This window comes from Gossypium hirsutum, chromosome D05 (assembly GCF_007990345.1).
Source record: "Gossypium hirsutum isolate 1008001.06 chromosome D05, Gossypium_hirsutum_v2.1, whole genome shotgun sequence".
NCBI classification, from domain to species: Eukaryota; Viridiplantae; Streptophyta; class Magnoliopsida; order Malvales; family Malvaceae; genus Gossypium; species Gossypium hirsutum.
This window is the reverse complement of record NC_053441.1, coordinates 23,589,091-23,613,074: the sequence shown is the minus strand read 5'-3', so window position 1 is coordinate 23,613,074 and position 23,984 is coordinate 23,589,091. Positions and strand designations below refer to the sequence as shown.

General features: G+C 31.0%; 2 protein-coding genes across 3 annotated transcripts; both read left to right on the top strand.

Moving 5' to 3' along the window:
- Positions 1-255: 255 nt before the first annotated feature.
- Positions 256-4,334, top strand: LOC107914088 (uncharacterized). 2 transcript variants are annotated; one of them, XM_016842833.2, is made up of 3 exons: positions 256-524; positions 1,148-1,799; positions 4,053-4,334. In XM_016842833.2, the coding sequence occupies exons 2-3, from the start codon at positions 1,243-1,245 to the stop codon at positions 4,120-4,122; spliced, it is 627 nt and encodes a 208-aa protein (XP_016698322.1). In that variant the 5' UTR covers positions 256-524; positions 1,148-1,242; the 3' UTR covers positions 4,123-4,334. The 2 variants fall into 2 exon arrangements, with proteins under 2 accessions (XP_016698322.1, XP_016698321.1); XM_016842832.2 differs by having other exon boundaries at positions 305-524; positions 1,155-1,799.
- Positions 4,335-10,404: 6,070 nt separating this feature from the next.
- Positions 10,405-11,882, top strand: LOC121217870 (light-harvesting complex-like protein OHP2, chloroplastic). Its single transcript, XM_041094381.1, has 2 exons — positions 10,405-11,044; positions 11,586-11,882. The coding sequence occupies exons 1-2, from the start codon at positions 10,602-10,604 to the stop codon at positions 11,698-11,700; spliced, it is 558 nt and encodes a 185-aa protein (XP_040950315.1). The 5' UTR covers positions 10,405-10,601; the 3' UTR covers positions 11,701-11,882.
- Positions 11,883-23,984: the final 12,102 nt, after the last annotated feature.

Genomic DNA, 23,984 nt, shown 5'->3' with positions numbered 1-23,984 from the left:
TAATTTTCTTACAAAGTTAAGAGGTCAAAAAAATCATAATCCCTATTAATTATGAGTTTACCTTTCCAACACACAATTTCCCATCATATCTTTCTTTCTTCTTTTTTTGATTTTTTCTCTTAAAAGATCCAAAAAACAAATAAGAAAAAATGGGACCCACCGCTAATCGCTATCTTCCGCCGTGGATGTCACTATCCTTATCATTCACTTAGAATTATTTATAAAAATTATTAATAAATATGATTGATTCAATAATTTAATATATATTATATTTATATTTAAATTATTTATATTTACAAGGATTACTTTAGCAACTAAACATAAACGCTTTCTTTTTATTTCCCCCTACTCTAATATTTCTTTTTTTTTCTTCGGCTTTTATTTTTATTTTCCTATTTTGCCTCGCCTTTTTTCAAAATCTCGTCGATTAATTCGTACGTTCGCCGCGATCGAACATTCCGGCGCCGCCAATTTTGATTTTCTTGAGTTTCTTCTACTCTTCAGATCCGTTTAATCGCCATCAGGTAAATTTTGAAGCTCCTTTTTTTATCTGATTTCTTGTTTGTTTCCCGAGAAAGTGAAAGGAAAGGAAATCATTTCATTTTTTCTCCTTTTAATTTTAGATGTTCACTGTCATCTTCTATGTGTTCCATTTTTAATGGTTTCACTTCAATCAAACAGAGAGCACTGCTTTAAGCTGGCCCTTGTTTCATAAAAAATAGACAGATCTTAAATCACTCTTAAATTTTTTTATTTTCTATTTGCCATGGATGTTCTTAAGAGTTTCTCTATATTTATTGAGTGTTGCTGTGAGCTGGTCCAGTGTATAAAATACTAACTCTGTTGATTTTTTTCCTTAGAGCTTAAAAACAATAAAATTAATGCATTGAAGTTTAAATAATTATTTAATAAATTCATGGATATTAATTATGTATGGTAGTAAATTGTTTAAAGAGGATTGACATTGTTGATAATTTTAAGGAATTCAATAGTTATTATGTCTGCAATAACTTTTGGTTGCTTCGATTTGCACTTCCTTAGTAACTACATATGAAATTTAAGAGCTTTGCCTTTAATTGATTGTTAAATTTGATTGTTTGGGAAATTTTCATAACTTTCACTGACTGTGAGATATGGATGGATGAAGGAGTTAGGGCTAGTTTGCTTCAATTTGTTGTAACTTGAGGGTTGTTGAAAAGAAAAACAAAGGTGTTATCTGGTTGCCCCAGATGAGAAGAACTCATGTTATTGACAGTAGAAGGAGGAGGGTTCTTCAGTTCTTCAGTGTCTGGGTATAGCAAGGGCTTGGCCCTTCTTCTCTTGGGTCAGAAACACGAGGACAAGCCCATGAGAGTTTCGCCGTGGAATCATTACCAGTTGGTGGACCAAGAATCTGAACCTGACCTGAATCAACTGGCTTCCATCAAGAACCGGCTCTCCCGAGGGTGCACCTCTTTTGTCTGCTTTGGTCGCACTTCCGCTGGACTTGATGCCGCATCGGCTTTGAAAGTTGGCCCTGTTCAACAGCAGGATGTCTTGCCAGAACTTCATGTTTTGGATAAAACTAATGATCACGCAAGTCAACTTGATGATGGAAATAGTAATGTAAGAGAGATTGCCCTTAAAAGTAGTTTGAAGAAGCGACCAATCAATACTCTCATTCCTGTTGAGGATGTTAATGACCATGAGGCATCAGGGGAAAAGGATGGTGATATCCCTAGTCATCCAGAACGAAGAAAGGTACAGTGGACGGATGCTCATGGTAGTGAGCTAGCTGAAATCAGGGAATTTGAGCCCAGGTACGATAAATTCTGCTCTTAATTAAGGTTCTAGGGCAATGCAGTAACATTTTTTTAAAGTTTATATGCTATCATGATATGTTTTCTGTCTTAGTTTATGTGCATGTTGAACTTACACTTCTCATTGTTCTATAGCTAGTTATTAAGGGAGTTTTGAATACTTAATAGCATCCCCCATGATTCTATGGACACTCATGCCCCATGGGTCGTAAAATAGTGTGATCATTCACATATCAAAATTTTCTTGCTTGAGAAAATACTAAAACTTTCTCTGAATTCTGCTGACACCCATTGCAATTTGTGTAATACTATAAATCAAAACAGCTTTGTGCAATCTTATTTTGATACATAGTTTTCCTTCAAAGAATGGTAACAATAGAAAATTTGAATTTGAGGTATTTACTTCTTGAACAGTAAAATAACATGTTGGAAACTTGAAATTGGATCTGAATGATGTTACAACATGCCCCATAGATATGAATTGGACTTCTCTGTTGATGCTAAATTTTGTCAAACTTTGGGTTGGTTTCTTGGTTGTAAATGTATAGGAAGCCTTGCTACTGGTTGCTTAGTTACGATGCATGAGTGCATACTGCATAGTTCCTGGTTCATGATTTACATAGATCTGATTTTAGAGCATTGGTTCTCAAATATATGATCTTTTGAGGTTATGTAAGAAGCCGACACATATTTTTAGGCTTTCAAAATGTGATTAACATGCCCTACTCCTGTTTGAGTTATCATTTGAATAAATTGAGTGGAATGCATCATTATTTCCTAGTAGGTGGTAATTTGTGTTATTACGATGAGTAATGACAGCCTTCAAAAGCATATAGATGAAAGTAAATTTTCTTGGGACTAAAATATTTTAAAGCTTAAGAAGAAAATTATTAGAAATGCTAAAGTTGTGGGCATACTTCTGAGTTTTTACTCAAGATCACTGAGATTATTCTATGAGGAAAAATACTCTTTTTTTTAATAAGTACTCTTGAATGTATCACTTGGGTAGCTAATATGTCAACTTCATTTATAGAAAAGATATTGGATTGATCATGGATCACTGAGATCACTGTGATTATTCTATGAGGAAAAATAATCTTTCTTCTTTTTCTTTTTTATTAAGGAGAACGTACTCTTGAATGTATCATTTGGGTAGCTAATATGTCAACTTCATTTATAGAAATGATATTAGATTTATCATGGATCTTGACAAGTAAACTCAAAATTTGAAAGTTTTAGAAATTTTTTTCAATAAATTTTTATGTGATGTTCAAATTTTTACGTGTACTTTGGATTTAAGTAGTAAGTAATTTTCATATCAATTTTAATTGGTCATCAGAAAGCAACTAAACAGGAAGACAGCTGATTATCTTATTTTAAATCCATGCAAAGGGGTGTTTGGTCGGTAGAGATTGAACATTAATTACATTTGGAGTTAATGGTTTTTCTATGTGTGAACGCCTTTAAGTTGTTCAAGGTGTTGTGATACATCAATGTTGGATCACTGCTTGCTTGTCATTGATTAGAGTGTACGGTTGGTATATCAATGGTGCATTTATGTTTTTGAGGACTGGTCCATACTGAAAATGATAGAGGACCAGACAATTGTGTTATAAAACGTACCTGTGTTTTTGGAGGAGCTTTCCCTCCTGGATTACACTTTCATTTAGAATTCCAAGGTATGCACTAGTAAAATATACATGCATACTTAATACATATATATCCCCTTAGGTTTTAGTTGAGTTGTTGAATGTGATTTTGTTATTAGATGCATGTCAGCATGCATTTTTGGAATGGTAATATTGTCTTCTTATATAGCACTAGGCAGATAATCACTTAGCAGTCTTCCTTCATCCTCTGTTTTTTTTCCCAAGTATTTTGTCAAAAGACTCGCAAGAAATATGTGCATTGTATGCCGTTGGCATGGCTATTTTAATAAGTAACCTACCAGTTTTCCTTTCAGTTCCATATTCCAAAACTGTTAAATATGTTATCCATAGTGCACATTCGTTTGGTTTGCAGTAATTCCATAGCCAGGTATCGCTTCTTACTACCTAGATGGTGAAGATCCTAGGTTTCTTGTTTATTTTTATTTAACTGTTCAAATAGCCTCCTTGTTAGTTCTTCTTTTCATGTTTTTGCATGCCAATCCCTCGCTCTTTCAGTCTTTATTCACTTTTTTTCTTTTTTGAGTCTATCATAAGATTACCTTGAACTATGGTGATGAAATTGTACGTTTCTGTCTAATGTCAGTGAAACAGGTGGATCGGACGATGAATTTGATAATGGAAGTGAAAGAAGTTGTTCGTGTACAATTATGTAGTTTGGGTCATATCTTGAGTTGAATGATGCATATGTCAGGTAAAAGAGGTTAATCTTGGAAATGTTCAATTGAATTTTGGGCAAAGAAGAAGCAAAATGTTTTTTTTTTTTAAAATTGTAGAAAAGGAGCCCTCTTTCTGGGCCACCTTAGTTGGATTGATATTTTTGTGTCTATATTTAAATATTTAATAATTTGATGTTTCATTTTTATCATCTTTCCCAGGCTTTCAATTTGTTTCTCTAGTACTTTTACTTGTTTACTTGACGCTCTTCTGATGTTTTAAGATGTAGCCGGTTGGTTATCCAATTAAAATTTCCGTCTGAGTCATCACCTTTGTTTTTTTTAATGTGTAACTTAATAGTAAAGAGGTGGTTTCAGGAATTTTCGAGGTTCCACGTGTATTATTATCATTGTGTAGGTTTGTGTAGATATATTTTCCAAGTCTATTCCGGTTCTTTGAATAGTTTAGTTACTTGGTCATACATATATGAATAGTTAAGTGGATATGTTTAAAAAAAAATTCAGCATCGTCTAATAATTTTTTGAGTAAATTTAGTTTTTAATATTTAATTTTTTTTATTAATTTGGTCTTTATTTTTTAACCTAATTTGAGTATTGATTAATTAAATCAATTTTTTAATGAAAATATCAATTAAAATATTAGATTTATGTTGGCATGGCAAATGTGTGGCAATCTTTATGTATTATTTGGACATGGCAATACTTGTTTTATATACAAGTTGTTATGCTCAACATTTTAATTTTTTATCTTTTTTAAAAGGTTGAAGATTAAATTTAATTAAAAAGAATAAGATTAATTTGACAAAAATATAAATGATAATGACTAAATTTATTATTGTTATTATTTTATACATTGCGTATAGAATAAAAAAAATAACACTTTACAGATTAATTTAAAATGTTGCAATGTTAACTTTATTTTTCAGGTATGGCAATAGTTTTATCCGTTTGGAGGTTTTCGTTTGTAAAGTTTCTTTTATTATATTAACCATTTAACAACCTTTCTTCTTTCATTATAGTAACCGAACTCTTTTTTATCATTTATATTTATATATATATTCGATGAATTCATTAATTTCTTTTTATGATCAATATTTTAACAATCATATTTCATGTTTCATTTATATAAATCATGTATATTAAGTTTAGAGTAAAATAAAAAGATAATATTTTATGTTAAAAAAAATTAATTATTAAATATATTAATATAGACAATACGTAACACCCCTTACCCGTATTCAATACCGGAATAGGGTATGAGGCATTACTAAAACACATGCACTTGTAAACGTATTTAACCGAGTTATAAAATTTCATCTAAATTAAAACTTTCAAAATAATTAACATGCTCCTATAACCTTTCACAGTATATCCTCAAAATGTTATAATCATAATAATTTAGGTCTTACGAGACCCGATACATACTCATGCAATTCAATGCTTCATTTTCATTTCCTTCAATTCGCAATTTCTCATGCTCACGATTTAGATCATATCACTAGCAATTTCCATTTAATTCACGTACAATTCAATGACATCAAGTTCAACACTAATACGTATTTACCATTTAACTCAATGTTTATTGATTATACCATTCAATAACACATTTATGAAATTCTCAATTTTGCAATGAAAATATCACTTTAGCTTGAATAACAACATCGTCCTGATATAAATACACTACCACTTATCCATTTACTTTGATTCTTTTGGGCCCATTTGTCACTTACCATCCTTAATCAAATTAGGGAACGGTTACGGAAAATTGAGTACTTCACTTTCATTTTGCCATAGTATAACTATGGTCTTACGTATGATCACTTATCACTTGTCCCTGATCAGATAAGTGTAGCTAGGCTACCACTTATCACTTTCTCACTTGATCAGATAAGTGTAGCTAAGACTAACACTTATCACTTTGTCACTTGATCAGATAAGTATAACACTTATCACTTTTTCACTTGATCAGATAAGTGATAAGTGTAGCTAAAGCTACCACTTATCACTTTGTCACTTGATCAGAAGTACTCAAATCTGGTGTTCCGCTTAATTTGATCATTTATTCGATTTTTCACATTTTTATTTTATTCTCATTTCAAAAATAAATACATTTCATCATACATTGTATAATTCATGAAATTAACATTTAATCATTAAATTTCAGCCATATGAACTTATTATTTCATTATCTTTCCATACTTGTTTCTATGCACATCACACAAGATATAAGCATATCATTCAACCATAGTTGCAAGCTAGTGTATTTAAACATAACTCTTTTTGGAACTAACCACACGATAAACCATTTCAATGCATAACTTATAAATTTAACGTGGCATAATCTGGCCACTACTTGGCCAAAGCCTAAGCATATACACCAAATATGTTAGCCAAATACACGTATAACATAAGCATTATAAGCATGGATGAGCACAACATTTATTCATGTATCAGGCTTACCAACATGTGTTAATTCATAAACCATTAATGACATTATTTCATGCCAAATCATATACCGAATATACCATACACACATGCTATGAAACTTTTATTTTCACACATGAGCTTAAACCATGACCAATAATGCACAAATATAAGCATCATTTCTATTTCATTGTTTATCAATTAAAATCAAGCATATGACCAATTATACACAAATCATTCATATATTTCCCAATTTTTCCTCCTCCTCCTCTCCATTCCACATCCTTAATGTGTATAACACACTTAAACAACATCAGCTATAATTTCACTATTCACTCACATGTATATTCAAAACTGTTTATCCGTGTCAGAGTCACTAAATTATTTTTATCCGGAGGTACAGAGCTCCAAATTAAGATCCGTTAATTTTCTCTGAAACTAGACTCACACATCTTCATAAAATAAAATTTTAAGAATTTTTGGTTCAGCCAAATAGTACAATTTATTCTTTAAAGTTTCTCCTGTTTCGCTGTATGACAGTTCCGACCACTCTTCACTAAAAAATTAATTATCTCATTTTAAAAAATTCAGATGATGTTTTTGTTTATTTATTCTAAAAATAGACTCATTAAGGATTCTAACCATATAAATTATAACTCATAATAATTTTTGTACAATTTTTAATGATTTTCCAAAGTCAGAACAGGAAAACCCGAATTCATTCTGACCTTGTCTCACAAAATCTATTATATCTCATGATTTACAATTCCATTGCTCACACCGTTTCTTTTATAAGAAACTAGACTCAATAAGCTTTAGTTTCATATTTTATTCATCCTATAATTCAATCTCTACAATTTTTGGTGATTTTTCAAAGTTACACTACTGCTGCTGTCCAAAACTGCTTTAGTGCAAAATGTTGATTTCCATTTTGCCCCAAATTTCACAGTTTATACAATTCGGTCCTTTCTCAATTAACCCCTCAATTAATCTAATTTTCTCAATTAATACTTTACCTAGACATTATAAGTTGTTACACAACTATTGAAATTCAGAATTTACACATATAGCTCTATCTTCAAACTCTTTTACTATTAGGTCCCAAACATTCACTTTCTATTCAATTCTTTCAATAAAATCAGCATATGAACAATTTAAAGCTCTAATTTCATGCTAAATCATCATATAATTTCAGCACATATTCATATCAACTTTCAACTTCTTTCATAAAATCAAAAACTAATGAATTTAACAAGTGGGCCTAGTTGTAAAAGTCATAAAAATACAAAAATTTTAAGAAATAGTCAAGAATTGAACTTACTTGTAATAAAAATATGAAGAACCAGCTTAAAGAAGCCCTTCCATGGTGTTTTAGCTTATGAGAATTCAGAAAAATGAAGAGAAATCTAGATAATTCCACTTTGGTCCTAACTTTATTAAGCAAATTTTACAATATTCCAATTTTGCCCTTAATTCTTATTACTTTCTTGCTGATTTCATGCCTTTGCCGTCCAGCCCAAATAGACCTTGAGTCTATTTGCCTTTTAAGCCCTCTTCCTTTTATCATTTAAACTATTTAATTATTTCCTAAAATTTTGCATTTGTTACAATTTAGTCCTTTTTGTTCAATTAATTATCGGAACTTTAAAATTTCTTAACGAAACTTTAATACTAAATTTTTAACACTCTATAAATATTTATAAAAATATTTATGGCTCGGTTTAAAATCCCCGAGGTCTTGATACCTCATTTCGATTCTAATTATTTTAATATTTATTTCTAGTGCACTATTCACTATTTCAAAAATTTTCCTAACTTCACATTTAACTTATACTTACTAAATTAATAATATTTTCTACCCATTTGTCGAATTTAGTGATCTCGAATCACCGTTCCGACACCTCTGAAAATTCAGGCCATTACATTTTTTTTTCTCGTCGGATTTGTGGTCCCGAAACCATTGTTCTGACTAGGCCTAAAATCAGACTATTACACAATATTTTAAATTAATGCGCTAAAAATATTAAATTGATTCAAAATTTTATCAGTATAATTATATTAATATCAATCTAAATGAATCTATTAAAAATATACCATTTGTCACGGTTTGCGAAAAAAAGAGACTTAAAATCGTTAGATATTTTAGGTAGAATTCTGGCAAGTGTTAATTGGACCCTCTATAATTACTTTCTACCATTTTTTTCCTGGCAATACTTTTTGTTCTAATTTTATTCATTTTTTATAAAATATATTTTAAGTTATTTATTATAAATATTTTACTTGGTTAATTTATTTTTAAGATATTTATTTAATATAATAATAGATTTATATAATTGTATAATTAGTTAATAAATTAAAATTTTTAATTAATATACGTAATAATATGTATTGTTTTTAGAGTTAATATGTATTGTTTATAAATATTATTAAGACATATATATAAATAATATACCTATATACACTTTTATTAAATGCATCTCCTAGTCCTACTACTAAATTTAATTTTACTATTACATTATCATTGAAATAAATAATTTAATCGACATTGCTGCTGTTTTAATGATTTAGTCTAGTGGTGCATCCAAATTTCTCTAAATTCTTTAAAGCTCCCACAAATCCTAAGAAAAAAAAAATGTTTGAAGAGCTGTCACAAGTCTAAGTAGAAAGAATTGATTGTCTTTAAATAATTTAAATTCTCCGGAGCTCCCTCAATTCAACAAATTAATTGGAGGGGAAAAATTTGAAATCAAAGTCCAATGATCCAAAGGAATCTCCAAACACAAACCCAAGATTTATTTAGAAAAATAAAAATTCTGAATTCTAATAAAAAAATAAATTTGGATTTAGTATGGTGGAGACTCTTGAAACGAGGGGCGACAACAGGGGCAATGGACTTTGGCCCCCCCCCCCCCAAATTGGTAAATTAATTTATAACTCCCTTTTAATTTTGTGAAATCGCAAATTAATTTAATGATAAAATCACACTTGACCCTCTAAAAATTTATTATTCATTTTTATTCCCTAAACCAATTTTCTAGTTTCAACCTTTCCTGAAATAATTAGGAAAAGCAAAACAGAGAATTTTGATTATTCAATAATTTGGTTATATCATTTTCTTGGGTCTAAACTTGTCAACAACTCTGTTTGAGTTTTTTTTTTATCCAAGTTAGTTTTTGAACTTGGCAATTGTTATCATGTTGGGGTTTGAACTAGACAATTGTTCTCACATTGAGGCTTAAACTCTTTTTTTTTGCCTAAGTTAGTCCTTGAACTCGATAATCACTCTTACATTAGAATCTGAACTTGACAATTATTTCCAAGTTCAAAGACTAAAAAAAGTTTAAGCCTAAATGTAAAAGTAATTACCAAGTTCAAGCTCCAAAAAGTGATTTTACCACTAATAATTTTCAAATACTAACCCCCCCCATTTTCTAATAAACTAAATAGTTGCATATTCATCTCATTTAAAAAAATTAAACTAAATAATTATGGAATAATATTTAGTATACTATCAATGTAGTTTTTTTACTTCACAACTAAAGTTCAAAGGTTGACAAATTTCTTATAGAATTCAATAAAATATTAAAAAAATAAATATTTTAAAAAATATATAAATGATAATTTTTTAAAACAACTTATAAAATGAAAAAATATATATAATGCCGATGTATCAAATATTAATCTAATAATTATTCTTTATTTAGAATTTTTTATTTGTTATTTTTCATGGAAATTGTGTGCACATTTTAAGAATATGTGTTAAACATTTTTATATTATTTATTTCATACTATTTTATCTCATGTATTTATAATAATAAATAATAATAATTTTATTCTATGTAATGGTCTCATGTCGAAATGGACAGCTACACATACGTTCAAAGCCATCTGTCCGTTGAAACTTGGCGACGCCTTATCCACACACCCCACTTCTAAGTTCTGACACAAATCTCAACCCTGTAAGATCATAAAAAGTACACACAAAAATCCCCAGAGTTTAGATAAACCAAAGAAAAAACAACCACCTAATACTAATGTCTATGGCAACCTCAATCTCATGTCTGAAAATCCCAAACCCTTCTTCTGCTTCACCTCCATGTTCCTCATCAACCTCATCTTCGACCAGTTGTAGATTGTCTGTACCACCCAAGCCTTATATTGTGACGATAAGAAGTTCTCAAACTGAGGGTCCTTTGAGAAGACCTGTGGCACCTTCTCCACCACCTCCTTTGAAACCCGTCCCACCTTCTTCTCCCTCCGCTTCTCCTCCGCCACAACCGACACCTCCTTCTTTTTCTTCCCCTCCGTCTCCGCCGCCTTCAGCGGCAGCTGTTGGGGACCAGAATGTGATCACTTTGGAGTTTCAGAGACAGAAGGCAAAGGAGCTGCAAGAATACTTTAAGCAGAAGAAGCTTGAGGAATCTAGTCAAGGGCCTTTCTTTGGGTTCCTTGGGAAGAATGAGATTGCTAATGGAAGGTAAATGGAATTATTATTTATGCCCTTTATTTTTACCCTTAATTTTGCTTTGTCTTAATTAAAAACTGAGTGAACAACAATTACATTGGTGCGGATATGTTATTTGCCATCTTATGGAAGTTTTGAGATTTGGGGTGTGTGGATGTGGATTTTATCAATCATATTCTTAAAATTTGATTTCAAAACCTTATAAATCTGTTTGATAACTTTAGCAGAATAGCCATAGCCATAGCATATGAGTTATGAGCACATTGCGTGATATTGAGAGAATAGTTCATAGAACAGAAGTGTCCACTAATAACGGATTTTGATTGAAGCAACCAAATATCTTCCTTGGAAGAAGATATATATATTATATGTATGTATGTACATGCCAACACAGACACACTCTAAAACTTGAACTTTCTTTTCACATTTTTAAGCATTTTCTGTTTAGTTTGTTATTGCATTTAACTTGTTCTAAAACCCTTATCCTTGCTGCTTGTAATGACATACAAATACTTACTGTTTGTAATTGATTTTGGGGATGTTGGTGTTGCAGATGGGCAATGTTTGGTTTTGCTGTTGGGATGTTAACCGAGTATGCAACAGGCTCGGATTTTGTCGATCAAGTAAAGATCATGCTCTCGAATTTCGGGATAATAGATTTGGAATGACTCTTTTTCTTGTATACCACAATGCTGCTGCTAGTCATACTTTATGATTTCTGTAAGTTATATCCAATGTTTTGTCTGCAACTTGTTGAGCAAGTTGTTTGCCATTCTTGTTGCTTCACCAATCAATTATAACAAGCTGTATCTCAACAATTTGCTTGGATTTCAAGTCATCAAGTTCTTTATTTTGATGTTTGTAGCTTTTTTCTGCAGAATACTAGCCGCCTTGCTTGTAATTTTAGTTATGAATTGCTACAGGAATGGGCACATTTCATCATGTTTACACCACATTAAATCAGTTAGTGAGCCCTCTGATTGTGGCATTAATTTGATTATGAAGTAATTAAGTTTTTATAACATTTTGAATAGCTTCTTATGATAAAATGTAAAAAGGCTAGGAGAAACTAGTTAATTCGATAGGTTAAAGAAAGTTTTGGACTGAACCCCAGTGTTTGGTTCATTGGCCGAGGGTGTTCACAGCTATCATGAGTTCAAGTTGGAGAAATTGCCTGCTAGTGGTGTGGCAGGATACCTTAATATTATATATATAATAAACAAGTTTCATCTCGGTGGGAAAAAAAGGGCAGAGTAGCACCAGAGGAAATAGGTACAAGTTACCATAATGAATGATGAAAAACTTCACAATAGACATAAAAAATGTTTCTTAAATAACTTCTTTTACAGAAAAATAAAATCCATATGATTAGAGGAAAATGCGAAAAAAAAAAAAACAAAATTGCAGCATAGCATCATAATCAATGGTCTGTCATAAAAGGCCAAAAATAACAATATCATGCAACAAGTTGGCAATTTTAAAAATCTATTGTGAAAATTTTGAATCAATGCCTCAGGGTGCTTGCTTCCAACAGGCAAAAGAGATCACACAGTTGTTGAACTATTTCAAAAGTTCACAAAGTTTGTTCAACGGCTAAATATTCCATGATCCATAGTTGAAGTTGTAGGATGTAGGAGATTATAAGATAAAAATGTAGGGTTGATTGAATCCTTACTTATCAATGTCTACCAAATATGATAGATTCAAGTTTAGGTCCTGTTGCTCAGGGTTAAGGGTAGCTGCAGCAGTTTAGAAGGTCAGAAGAATGAGGATTCTCCCTTCCCAATTGCTGTCTGACAGATGAGACAAGTTAGCCAAATCAGATAGTTAACACCCTTCATGACCCTTCATGTGGGATCAGTATCATGACTTGGCAACATCCTATTGGACAGTTTTTCTTTTTCTACATTCTATGATGAAGCCCCTCTAATACCCAGAAAATTACTACAGTAATAAAGTAGGTATACTTAATTTAGTAAAATAAGGAAAATGGATGAATTAGGATCAAATTGAAAAGGTAAAGAATTTTGAGGGACTAAATCATAATTTTACCAAATTAAGTGATGACTCAAGAATGAAAATTTTAAAGATTATAAAGGACAAAATGGTCAATTAGAAGAGAGAGAGAAATCCAAAAGGCAATGATGATGTTGGTGATATTTTAGATTAATTAAATAAATAAATATTAGTTTATTAATATTTTAAAGAGATATTTTATTATTTTATTATTATTTTATTATTGTATTTAATATATAAGGAGAGAAAGATGAAAAATTATCATCATCTTTCCCATGCACCAACGTGAGAAGAAGAAGAAAGAAAGAAGGTTTTCTTTTCTTTACAATTTAGTCCTTTCACCAAATACTCACCATTTTCACTTAGAAATCAAAAGAATTTCCATATCCATCAAGAGAGAAAGATAACAAGGAGACTATGGGGAGCTAAAATATCAAGTTAGATTCAAGAAATAGAAGCTGGAGGAGAGAGAAAATCAAGTTAAAGTTTGAAACTAAAAGGGCAAGGTAAGAACATCAAGATTTCAATATATTTTTAAGTTTGATATTATTGAAAAAGCATGGAAATGATGTTATAGTAGAGTTTTCTTATATAAGGTCTTATATTCTTGATATGTTAGTGAAGGGAAATAAGTGTAAAAGTGATGGGAAATATTATAGAGAAAGGGAAATAGGGAGTTATAAACTTAGTAATTAACATCTTGCACTAAAATAGTTTTGGACAGCAGCAGAAGACTAACTTTGAAAAATCACCATAAATTGTAGAGATCGAATTAGAGGATTAAAAATATGGAATTAAAGCTTATTGAGTCTAGTTTCTCATAGAAGAAACGGTGTAAGTAATTGAATTGTAAATCATCAGGTATAATAAATTTTGTGAGACAAGGTCAGAATGAATTCGGGTTCCCCTTTTTTGACTTTGGAAAATCATTAAAAATTGTATAAAAATAATTGGGGGTTAGAATTTATATGTTTAAAATTATTAATGAGTTTATTTTCAATAGAAACAAACGGGAACATCATCTGAATCCTGTACGAGGAGATAATTAATTTTTAGTGAAGAAGGGTCGAAACTGTCAGACAGTAGAACAGGGATGACTTTAAAGAATAAATTGTACTTATTGGCTAAACCATAAATTCTGAAAATTTTATGGTAATAAGATATGTGAGTATAGTTTCATATAAATTTAGCGGATCTTAATTCGGAGTTTCGTAGCTCAAGATATAAATAATTTAGTGACTATGACTCAAGTGGACAGCTTTGAATGAACATATAAATAAATAGTGAAATTATAGATAATGTTACATATAAACATGTTATATACATTAAGGATGTGGAAAGGACAGGAGGAGGAGGAAAATATATGATTATTCAACTAGCATTAGTTTTCATTAAAAATGGCTAATTTGCATGTTTTAGGTTCAGGGACTAAATTGAATAAAAGTAAAATTTTAAGGGTAATTTTGTAAAAATGTCAAAAAGTGACCAAATTGCATGAAATGAATTGTTTTATTATTTAAATTAATAAATTGAATGAAATATTAATTTAGATCAAGATTGGGTGGAAATTTCGAGGAAAATAAAAATTACCAAAATGTCCCTGAATTTTGGTATTTTTGCAATTTAGCCTGGTAAGTTCGTATGAACTATATTTTGTATAATTTTAATTAAAGTGAATGTTATTTGGTGATGAATATTATATAAATATGTGTTTTCTTATTGGAATTGAATTGTTATTGGTAATATGTATAATTATTAGATGCATTGAAATGATTATCAGAAGCTAGATTGGGTTGGAAGCTTGTCGAAGATATATCACACTATCCATTGGTTTTATCGATAATTTTGGATGACTTGATTCTGGTTATAATGACATGTATAAGTTAAATTGGCCAATGTTAGCTCATTAATGTTTTGATTTTGATTGGTTATAAATATAAATGCTTGATGAAATGAAATGTCTGTAAATTAATTTGTAAACTCCGGTAATACTCTATAACCCTATTCTGACGATGGATACGGGTTAGGAGTGTTACACCCTTCTTAAGTTCTGTTTGTCATACGTTATCTTGCATTGCAACTTCTAAATTCTAAAATGGCAAAAATGCTAGTGGTTTGCATATTCCAATCTTAACTCTTCAGTTTTTCCCATGGAAGTGTTAAGGGGATTGCATTCTCAAGTTTCAGCTATTTGTACAACAATGACAAGCACAATTCAATGATCAGGGCTTCTAGTTTCACTATTATTTCCCTGTCTGATGATATCATAAAGCACATGATATCATCGATGCATGTGTTGCAAACAATTTTGTCTACAAAGGAAGTGCTGGAAAGAAAAAAGAAAAAGATTCACTAAAATCTTTGATGCTCTCATTCTTTACTAACTTGGCTAGAGTGTTGAATAATCTAAACTGGACAGGACCAAGTTGGTTGTTTTATATGATCTGAGTTGCTTTTTACCACACTTGATCCAAGTAACAAGAATTTATTGAAGGTTGATGATATTATTTCCCTTAATTCTGTGAGCAACTGATACAAGTATAACTTGAAAAATGGTCAATTCTATGGTAAGAAAATGATACAAAAGATAGTTGACTTGAAGAAGGTCTCGGTTTGAAATATCAGATCTTGGGAGTGTGAAATTTATGGCACAATAAATAATGATATTACAGAAGTTGGATCATCCCAATGTTGTGAAGCTTGAGGGACTACAGGTAATGGAACACAAAAGTGAAGAAGTTCCGGTTTGACATATCAGATCTTGGGAGTGTGAAATTTATGGCACAATAAATAATGATATTACAGAAGTTGGATCACCCCAATGTAGTGAAGCTTGAGGGACTAGCAACAACAAGAATACAATGTAGTCAGGGTTCTACAGATAATGGAGCACAAAAGTTTAGTCACAATTTGTTTAGGAACAGTGACATTAATGGTTTTAGTTTAAATTCTCGTAACTCATCCCAACTTTTAAATAGGGGGATAAACGCGCTTCAGAACACTCAAATCCACGAACTTCTGCACTAGCAACAATGCTAATGCTAACCGAGCTAAGACTCAATCGACAATTATAATAATAATTTTATATTTTAATACTATTGTCGAAACCGTTTTTTGAAAACAAAAATTTTAGTTGTCGACTTTTTAAAAATAAAACTGGAGTCGCCACCGATCCTTTATTAAGGTGTGACCGGTCCACCTTAAAAATCATTTTGGTCTGCGGCAATCGGGCATTGGGCGTCGCGTGGATGCTGTTGCAGCGCTGAGGTAGATGCGGCTAGGGTTTTGTTTTTTGTGTTTTGCTGTGTTGATCTTTGGGTTTGGGCTGCTTTGTTGGGCTTGCAAAATGTAGGCCTGTTCATTTTTTTGTTTTGGCTTATTACGTGGGCCCAGGCCGATTGGGCCTTATTACAACTATTATTTAAGTTCATAATTAAGTTGTCATTTTGGATAAAAAAAAATGACTAAAGAAAGTGCTTTTATACAAAGTTGCATTATTATGTGGGTATTTTTGTCCTTTTATATTCTTATACAAAATCAATAATTTAACACAATAAGATTAGAACCTAAGAAGTTATTATTATTTTCTTTTGATAGTTAGGGGTAGAGGTGGTGTTGTTAAGGATTGAACCCAAGTTCTTATGCCACAATACAAATATATGAAAATAGACTAGTTAATTGCTTAGCAAAGGCTGCAGAAAGAATGGGGCATTAGCGTTCATTGTTGGTCTCAACCTCTTGATTTTGCTCTAAATGCACCACATAAAGACCTCAACGGATTATTTACTATTAAACTAATTGCTATGTAATAGCCTGTACTGTTCTTTTTTAAACAAGAAAAAATACATTTTTAATGAAATTTAAAAAAAAGAGTATATTTAACACTAATCCAAAACAATGAAATAAATAACATAAAATAATGCAAATATATGAAAGGGTTCAACCCTGCCTACAACAAATTTTACATGCCAAATTTATTTAAATATACTTTAAATATTATTATGATAAAAAATAATTATAATATGTGGCATATTGTAAATTATTTTAACAATATCAATTAGACAAAATGAAAAATTAAAATATGAACAATACATAAAATAAATGAGTATTATGACTATGGGTGAAAAGAATAAGAATAATATAAAAAATTAAGCAATATTTTTATAAAAAGATAACAATTATTGATGAAATAGTAAAAGTGTATCTTCAAAAAATATAAAAATGTAAGTAATATTGATAATTAAAATTTGGGTGTAGAGTTTCACGCATCCGAGTTCAAATGTTTTAGAAGTTTAAATCTTCGAGTATTGTTAAATTAAATTTATGTTTAGTTAATTTGATATCATGATTAGGAGTCTTATGAGAGGGATAATCTTTTAAAAACATTAATTAATACAATAATAAAAATACATTTTAACTCTTACCAAAATTTATAATTCAACTCTAACCCTAAAAATAATCAATTATAAACTTCTTAAAATACAAACAAATATATAAAAGTTATTTTAACTCTTTGTTTCCTTTGTCTATAGTACATTGACTCAATAATTAGAATATTTACTTCATACTAATTACATATTTGTTAGGATCTCTATACTAAGAATAAATGGTGACCGCCACGCCAACCGGGACAGCAGGGACTTGAAGTGAATGTCTCAGAGAAAAATAGAAATAAATTTGCCGACATTGTACCAACTACCAATGTGAATTGACAAATTTTCGTTTTATTTTCACTTGTTTTCTTATGTACAAATGTCGGATTTGACTCGTCTACTTCATTTCAATGTCCCCATATATTAGCAATCAATTTTTAGGGTTAAATAATTGTTATACGTTGATTTATTTATTTAAAGAGGTAAAATAGTTTTATTCTCAACGTTTAATTTACTTGTTTGATAAATTTTGTATTTCTTTAGTTTTGTATAAATAAATAAAAATTATAAACCTATATTTATCATAAGTAAGTTGCATTTAACTTCCAAATTATTTTATATTATTAAGCATGTCCATATTATATTTAAAAGGAGAAAGATCTATTCATACATAATTTTTTTATTTTTGTAAGATTAATATTTTAATAATTTAATTATCATGTTTCATTCTTATAAATTATGCATATCAAATTAATCATAAGTTAAATTTTTAATTATATATTTTATGTTAATTTTTTTAACTATTTAATAAATACTAATATATATATAATACTTTAGATTAATCTAATAGAGATTCTCATCGGGTTTTTTACTAAAATAATATAAAAAAATTTTAAAAATATCAAAATAGTATAATTTTTTTTATTTACGGAAATGGTACAAAAAACAAAAAAATAAAACAGTTAAAAAAAGTTGAAATCTAGATGATGGGCCTGCCACAGGCGGCACCACTTCTAGTATAATAAGCCCATTTCAGACCAGCTGAAGGAGAAGAAGAAGAAGAAGGTGGTGCCGGAAAAAGAAAAGAAAAAGAGAGAAAGAGAATAGAGGAAGGAGAAAGAAAGAGAAGAAAAAAATAGAAAAATAAGGCATTTTTCTAAAAAATAATGGATTATCTTGTTATTATGTTTTTTTTGTATAATTTTTATTGTTTTTTGTTGTTAGTTAGTTATTATGGTTAGTTATGAAGATTAATAAAAACCCAAATTATTATTTTAGTTAGTATTATTATTGTTATTTTTTAGGGTTTAGTTATTAATAATTATTGTTACTTAGTATTATTGTTAGTAAAAAACTAATATTATTATTATGGTTAGTTATTAGGATTAGTAAAAACCCTAATTATTATTTTAGTTAGTATGATTGTTAGTTTTTACATTATATTATTGTTAGTTATTATTTTTAGTAAAATCCTAATTATTATTGTTAGTTAGTATTATTTTGAGTAAAAAACTATTATTATTATTATTATTGTGTTAGTAATTACGACTAGTGGTTAAACGTTGTTCATGTACAAAATGATAACTGAAATAGTATGAGCTTAAGAATGAAAAAATTGCATATTGAAACATTAGTTTTTTTATTTAAGTAATTTATTTACTGTTCGAAAATTTTTTTGAATTTTTTTTATTTTTTAACAGATTGAATATTGAAGATGGATGATAAGTTTTTTGTATGCGTTTATTTCGATGGAATCATCTTGACAACAACTATTGGATGTATATTTGAATGTCGGCAACAAATAGCAATGAGATCTAATAGAAATGCCTCGTTGGATGATATGAAGGGAATGATTAATGCAAAAATTGTTAGACGTTGTGGGAGAAGTATATCAAAAATTTTTCTACAAGTTTCCAGTTTCGACAAATCCGATCAAATTCACCGAAATGGAACTTGTAAACGACGAAGACGTGGAGACAATGGTCGCTCTTTACTGTGGGAATGAGAGTGACAAAAATGCACCGATTCACTTATTTGCTGAGTTAGCTGGTATGGAGCAAAATGAAGATGTCAATGCATATGGTGAAGAACACGGAGCTCAAGAACCGTGCATGATGGCTCCAATATTGTACGTTGATAGTGAATTGACTATAGGTGGGATCGGTATCGATTTGAATATTACACCCGATATTAATGTGGTTGGTGATGATGGATACGATGGTAGCGATCATTGTGATGAAGAGGTCAATAGTGACAGTGATCCCGATGTGGACGATGTACCTGATGATATTGACGATGAAGATGTGAATAACGACGAAAATATTAACGCTTCTTCGGTCGGGAACCAGATGCGACGTATTTTGATACATAGTAATCTTGGGCCACATATGTCGCTCATAGACCCCGACGCAGCGCATGTAGCTGAGTTCCCGGAGTACCCTGAAATAATTTCTGCTCACCGGCTGGCCGTAAATTCTGATAATGAGGAGTTATTCGTAGGCCAGAGATTCAAAAGTAAAGAAGGGTGCGTACGTGCTATTAAACGGTATAGCATGAACATGTCAATAGATTATAAAGTCGCAGTGTCTAAACCGACAATATATATTGGGGAGTGTTGGAAGGCAACGGAAGGCTGTAATTGTCGGGTACGAGCTGCATTCATTCAAAATTCTCAGATGTGGGAGATACGAAAATTTGTTGGGCCTTATACATGCACATCAACACGTATGACAGAAGATCATCGAAAACTTGATTCGAAAACTATCTGTACTTGTATCATGTTAATGGTGAAGGACATGCCGACCATTAAAGTTTCGGTACTGATTGTCAAAATGTAAGAATGGTTCTAGTATCGAGTATCATATCGAAAGGCGTGGATAGCTAAACAGATGACAATGGAGAAATTGTATGGGGATTACGATTTGTTGTATAACAAGCTACAATGATGGATAACTGCTATGTGGGAGTACGTACCGGGGACTGTGATTGAGTTACAGACAAGACCTTGTTACGACTCGGATGACCAATTACAGCCGGGAAAAAAAATTTTTCATCGGATGTTCTGGACGTTTGATCCATGTGCGCGAGCATTTCCCTACTGCAAGCCATTTGTGCAGGTGGATGGGACCTGGCTATATGGAAAATATACACAGATCCTACTTCTTGCGGTTGCTCAAGACGGCAATAGAAACGTGCTCCCGATAGCATTTGCCATCGTAGATAAGGAGAACTTAGAATCTTGGGAATTCTTTCTTACCAACCTGCGGAGGTATGTTATTAGCAACGATAATATTTGCATCATCTCCGATTGAGGGAAATGTTTAATTGCAGCAATTAGGCGTTCTGATGTGCCATGAAGATCCGTTTACTGCATCCGTCACATTGCGACTAACTTCCATAAAGATTATAAGAATGCAGACTGGAAGAGACAAGTAGTGGCAATGGGTAAATGATAACCTTTTTTTTTCAATATAAGTTGTAATATTTTATGTTATCGAGTTACTGAAACTTATCTTTTCTTAATACGTATATAGCGTACGAGTTAGAGCCACATATTTTCCGCCAAAGAATGATTCGACTTGAGAGTGACATAGAGGGTCAAAAAAACACATCTTTCCGACAATGGTTGGGTATAATAGAACCGTGACAATGGGCTCAAAGTTTTGACGAGGGCTTTCGTTATGGTCAAATGACCACAAACTTAGTGGAGGGGGTCAACGCTGTGTTGTTGAAAACATGACATCTTCCGATTGCATCTGTCTTCTCGGCTATATTCTACAGGTTGGCTACCTTTATGCCAAGAATGGGTCAGCAACAAGTCGACCAGATCGAGGCAGGACACGTGTTTGTCGAAGATGTCAGGGATGCAATGGTTGTAAACTGTCGAATGGTGAGGTCGATGAATGTAGAAATATATTCACGACGCCTGGACACGTTTCGAGTTACTGAGACCATCAGTCGTCGACCCGGTATACCACCTAGGTCCTATAGAGTTGATCTCTAGAACAGACGACGCGACTGCAGGAGGTTCGAAACACTTCATTATCCATGTGCGCATGTCGTGGCAGCGTGTACTAAAGTGAACCTTAATGTTGAACAATTTGTCGATGATGTGTACACACTCGAGCACACATTGCGTGTCTGGGAAAATGAGTTCCCCGTCCTGCCTGACCTGTCTACGTGGGAGGTGCCTCCGACGACTTTCGAGTTTGTCCCAGACAGAGGGCTACACAGGAATCCAAGAGGTCGTCCACAATCATCCAGAATCCAGAATGAAATAGACATTAGGGAGAAATCCGATGGTAAGCGTTATGGATTATGCAGGTTAAGTGGTTATAATCAGAATAAATGCTCTCAGCGAAACTATCATGTTGGACAATCGTCAAGATCGGGTCAGAATTGAGCTTATGCTGTAAAATTGTTATGTGTAATTATAATTAAATTTATAATAATTAAATTTATGCAGGTATGTGAATGACCAAGCTATCATGTTGGACAATCGTCAAGATCGGGTCGGAATTGAGCTTATGCTGTAAAATTGTTATGTGTAATTATAATTAAATTTATAATAATTAAATTTATGCTGGTATGTGAATGACCAATTCCATAGTAAGTAAGCATACATAAAATTAGAATAATTAAATTTATACAAAAAGTATAAACTTTGTAATGTACAAAAAAGTGCAAGAAACCCGTGATTTATTTTTATATATTACGTATATCCTATACCATTCACCCGACCCTTAATACGCGGTACGAGCCCTGATAGTGTTAAATTACAGAAAATAAATATTAGGATAACATGATTTATTTCTATATATTACGTATAACCTTTTTTAATAGAACCAGTGATTAACAAATAATAATATATTACCATATTATTAGCCGTATCAGATATGTGAGGATCGTCGTTAATCAATCGAGCCATTGCGATGCCTACAACTTCAAAACAAATTTAGTAAAAAACCCTTATTTCGGCCCTTTATTCGTATTTTTTTCCCGGATTTTATTACCTTTAAAAAATATACTATTTTTTAATTTTATTATTTTACATTATTTTAGTACATTATATTTGAAATATATTAATTTAGTGTGTTTTTTAAATAAATTTATAAAAAAACCCTTATTTCGGCCATTTGTTCGTATTTTTTTCCCGATATTTATTACTTTCAATAAAAACATATTATTTTCGTATTTTATTATTTTACATTATTTTAGTACATTATGTTTAAAATGTATTAATTTACTGTGTTTTTTAAATAAAATTTTAAAAAAACCCTTATTTCGGCCCTTTATTCGTATTTTTTTCCCTGATTTTATTACTTTCAATAAAAATATATTATTTTCGTATTTTATTATTTTACATTATTTTAGTAGATTATCTTTGAAATGTATTAATTTAGTAAAAAATATTATTTCGGCTATTTGTTCGTATTTTTTTTCCAGATTTTCTCACTTTCAAAAAATATATTATTCTCATATTTTATTATTTTACATTCTTTAAGTACATTATGTTTGAAATGTATTAATTTAGTGTGTTTTTTATATAAATTTAGTAAAAAACCTTTATTTTAAATAAATTGTTCGTATTTTTTTTATTTTCAGATTTTATTACTTTCAGTAAATATAGTACTTCCGTTTTTTTTTCGTATTTTATGTTTTCTTAAACATATTATTATTATTATTTTATTTTTAATTCTATTTTGTAAAAAAACTCATTACAACATGCTAAATAAATTTCATTACTTAAATATCTAATCAACATAGAATGTACATAACATGGGTTTTTTCATGCTAAATAAATTTCATAAAAAAATATATGCTAAATAAAATAATAAAACACATACAATGTACATAACACAATTTTTTTACACAAATAATACAAAAAAAATACCTTTGCTTATTTTTTTTATTTCTTTTTCCTTCCCTCCCTCTTCTCCTTTCCTTTTCTTTCTTTTTCTTTCTTTTCCTCCAGCCGAATGGTCCCCCCAATATAAAGGCTGGTGACTCCTGTGGCAGGCCCTCCAAAAGACCTGTCCATGGGCCGGGCGGCCCGGCCCGACCCGACGGTCCGCCCGAAATATGGGAGGGTTCAGGTAAAAATATAGGCCTGAAATATGGGATTGGGCAAAAAAACGAGGTCTGTTTAAAAAACGGGCCGGGCCTCGGGCACCACTTTTTTGGGCCGGGCCTGGCCCGAATATAATAAATATATTTTTTAATTTTTTAATTTTAAAAATACTTTTAAAATAATTTTTTTTATTTTTTTTATTTTTAAAATAAATTTTAAATATTTATTAAAAAATGGGCCAGGACGGGCCTGGGCAAAATTTCAGGCCCATATTTCAGGCTAGGCCAGGCCCGGGCCTAGGAGGTGGGCCAAAAATTTTTTCCAGGCCCGGCCCGGCCCATGGACAGGTCTACCCTCCACTAGGGTCCTGTCACTTCAATCCCCAGTTTTTTTTTTTACTTTTATGTTTTTTAAAAAATTTATACCATTTTCGTAAATAAAAAATTATACTATTTTGGTATTTTTTATTTTTTTGGATTATTTTCGTAAAAAA

Coding starts and splice junctions, on each gene's coding strand:
- LOC121217870 (XM_041094381.1), top strand. CDS start 10,602: ATGTCTATGGCAACCTCAATCTCATGTCTGAAAATCCCAAACCCTTCT. Junction 11,045..11,585: donor AATGAGATTGCTAATGGAAG/GTAAATGGAATT, acceptor TTGGTGTTGCAG/ATGGGCAATGTTTGGTTTTG.
- LOC107914088 (XM_016842833.2), top strand. CDS start 1,243: ATGTTATTGACAGTAGAAGGAGGAGGGTTCTTCAGTTCTTCAGTGTCT. Junction 1,800..4,052: donor ATCAGGGAATTTGAGCCCAG/GTACGATAAATT, acceptor GTCTAATGTCAG/TGAAACAGGTGGATCGGACG.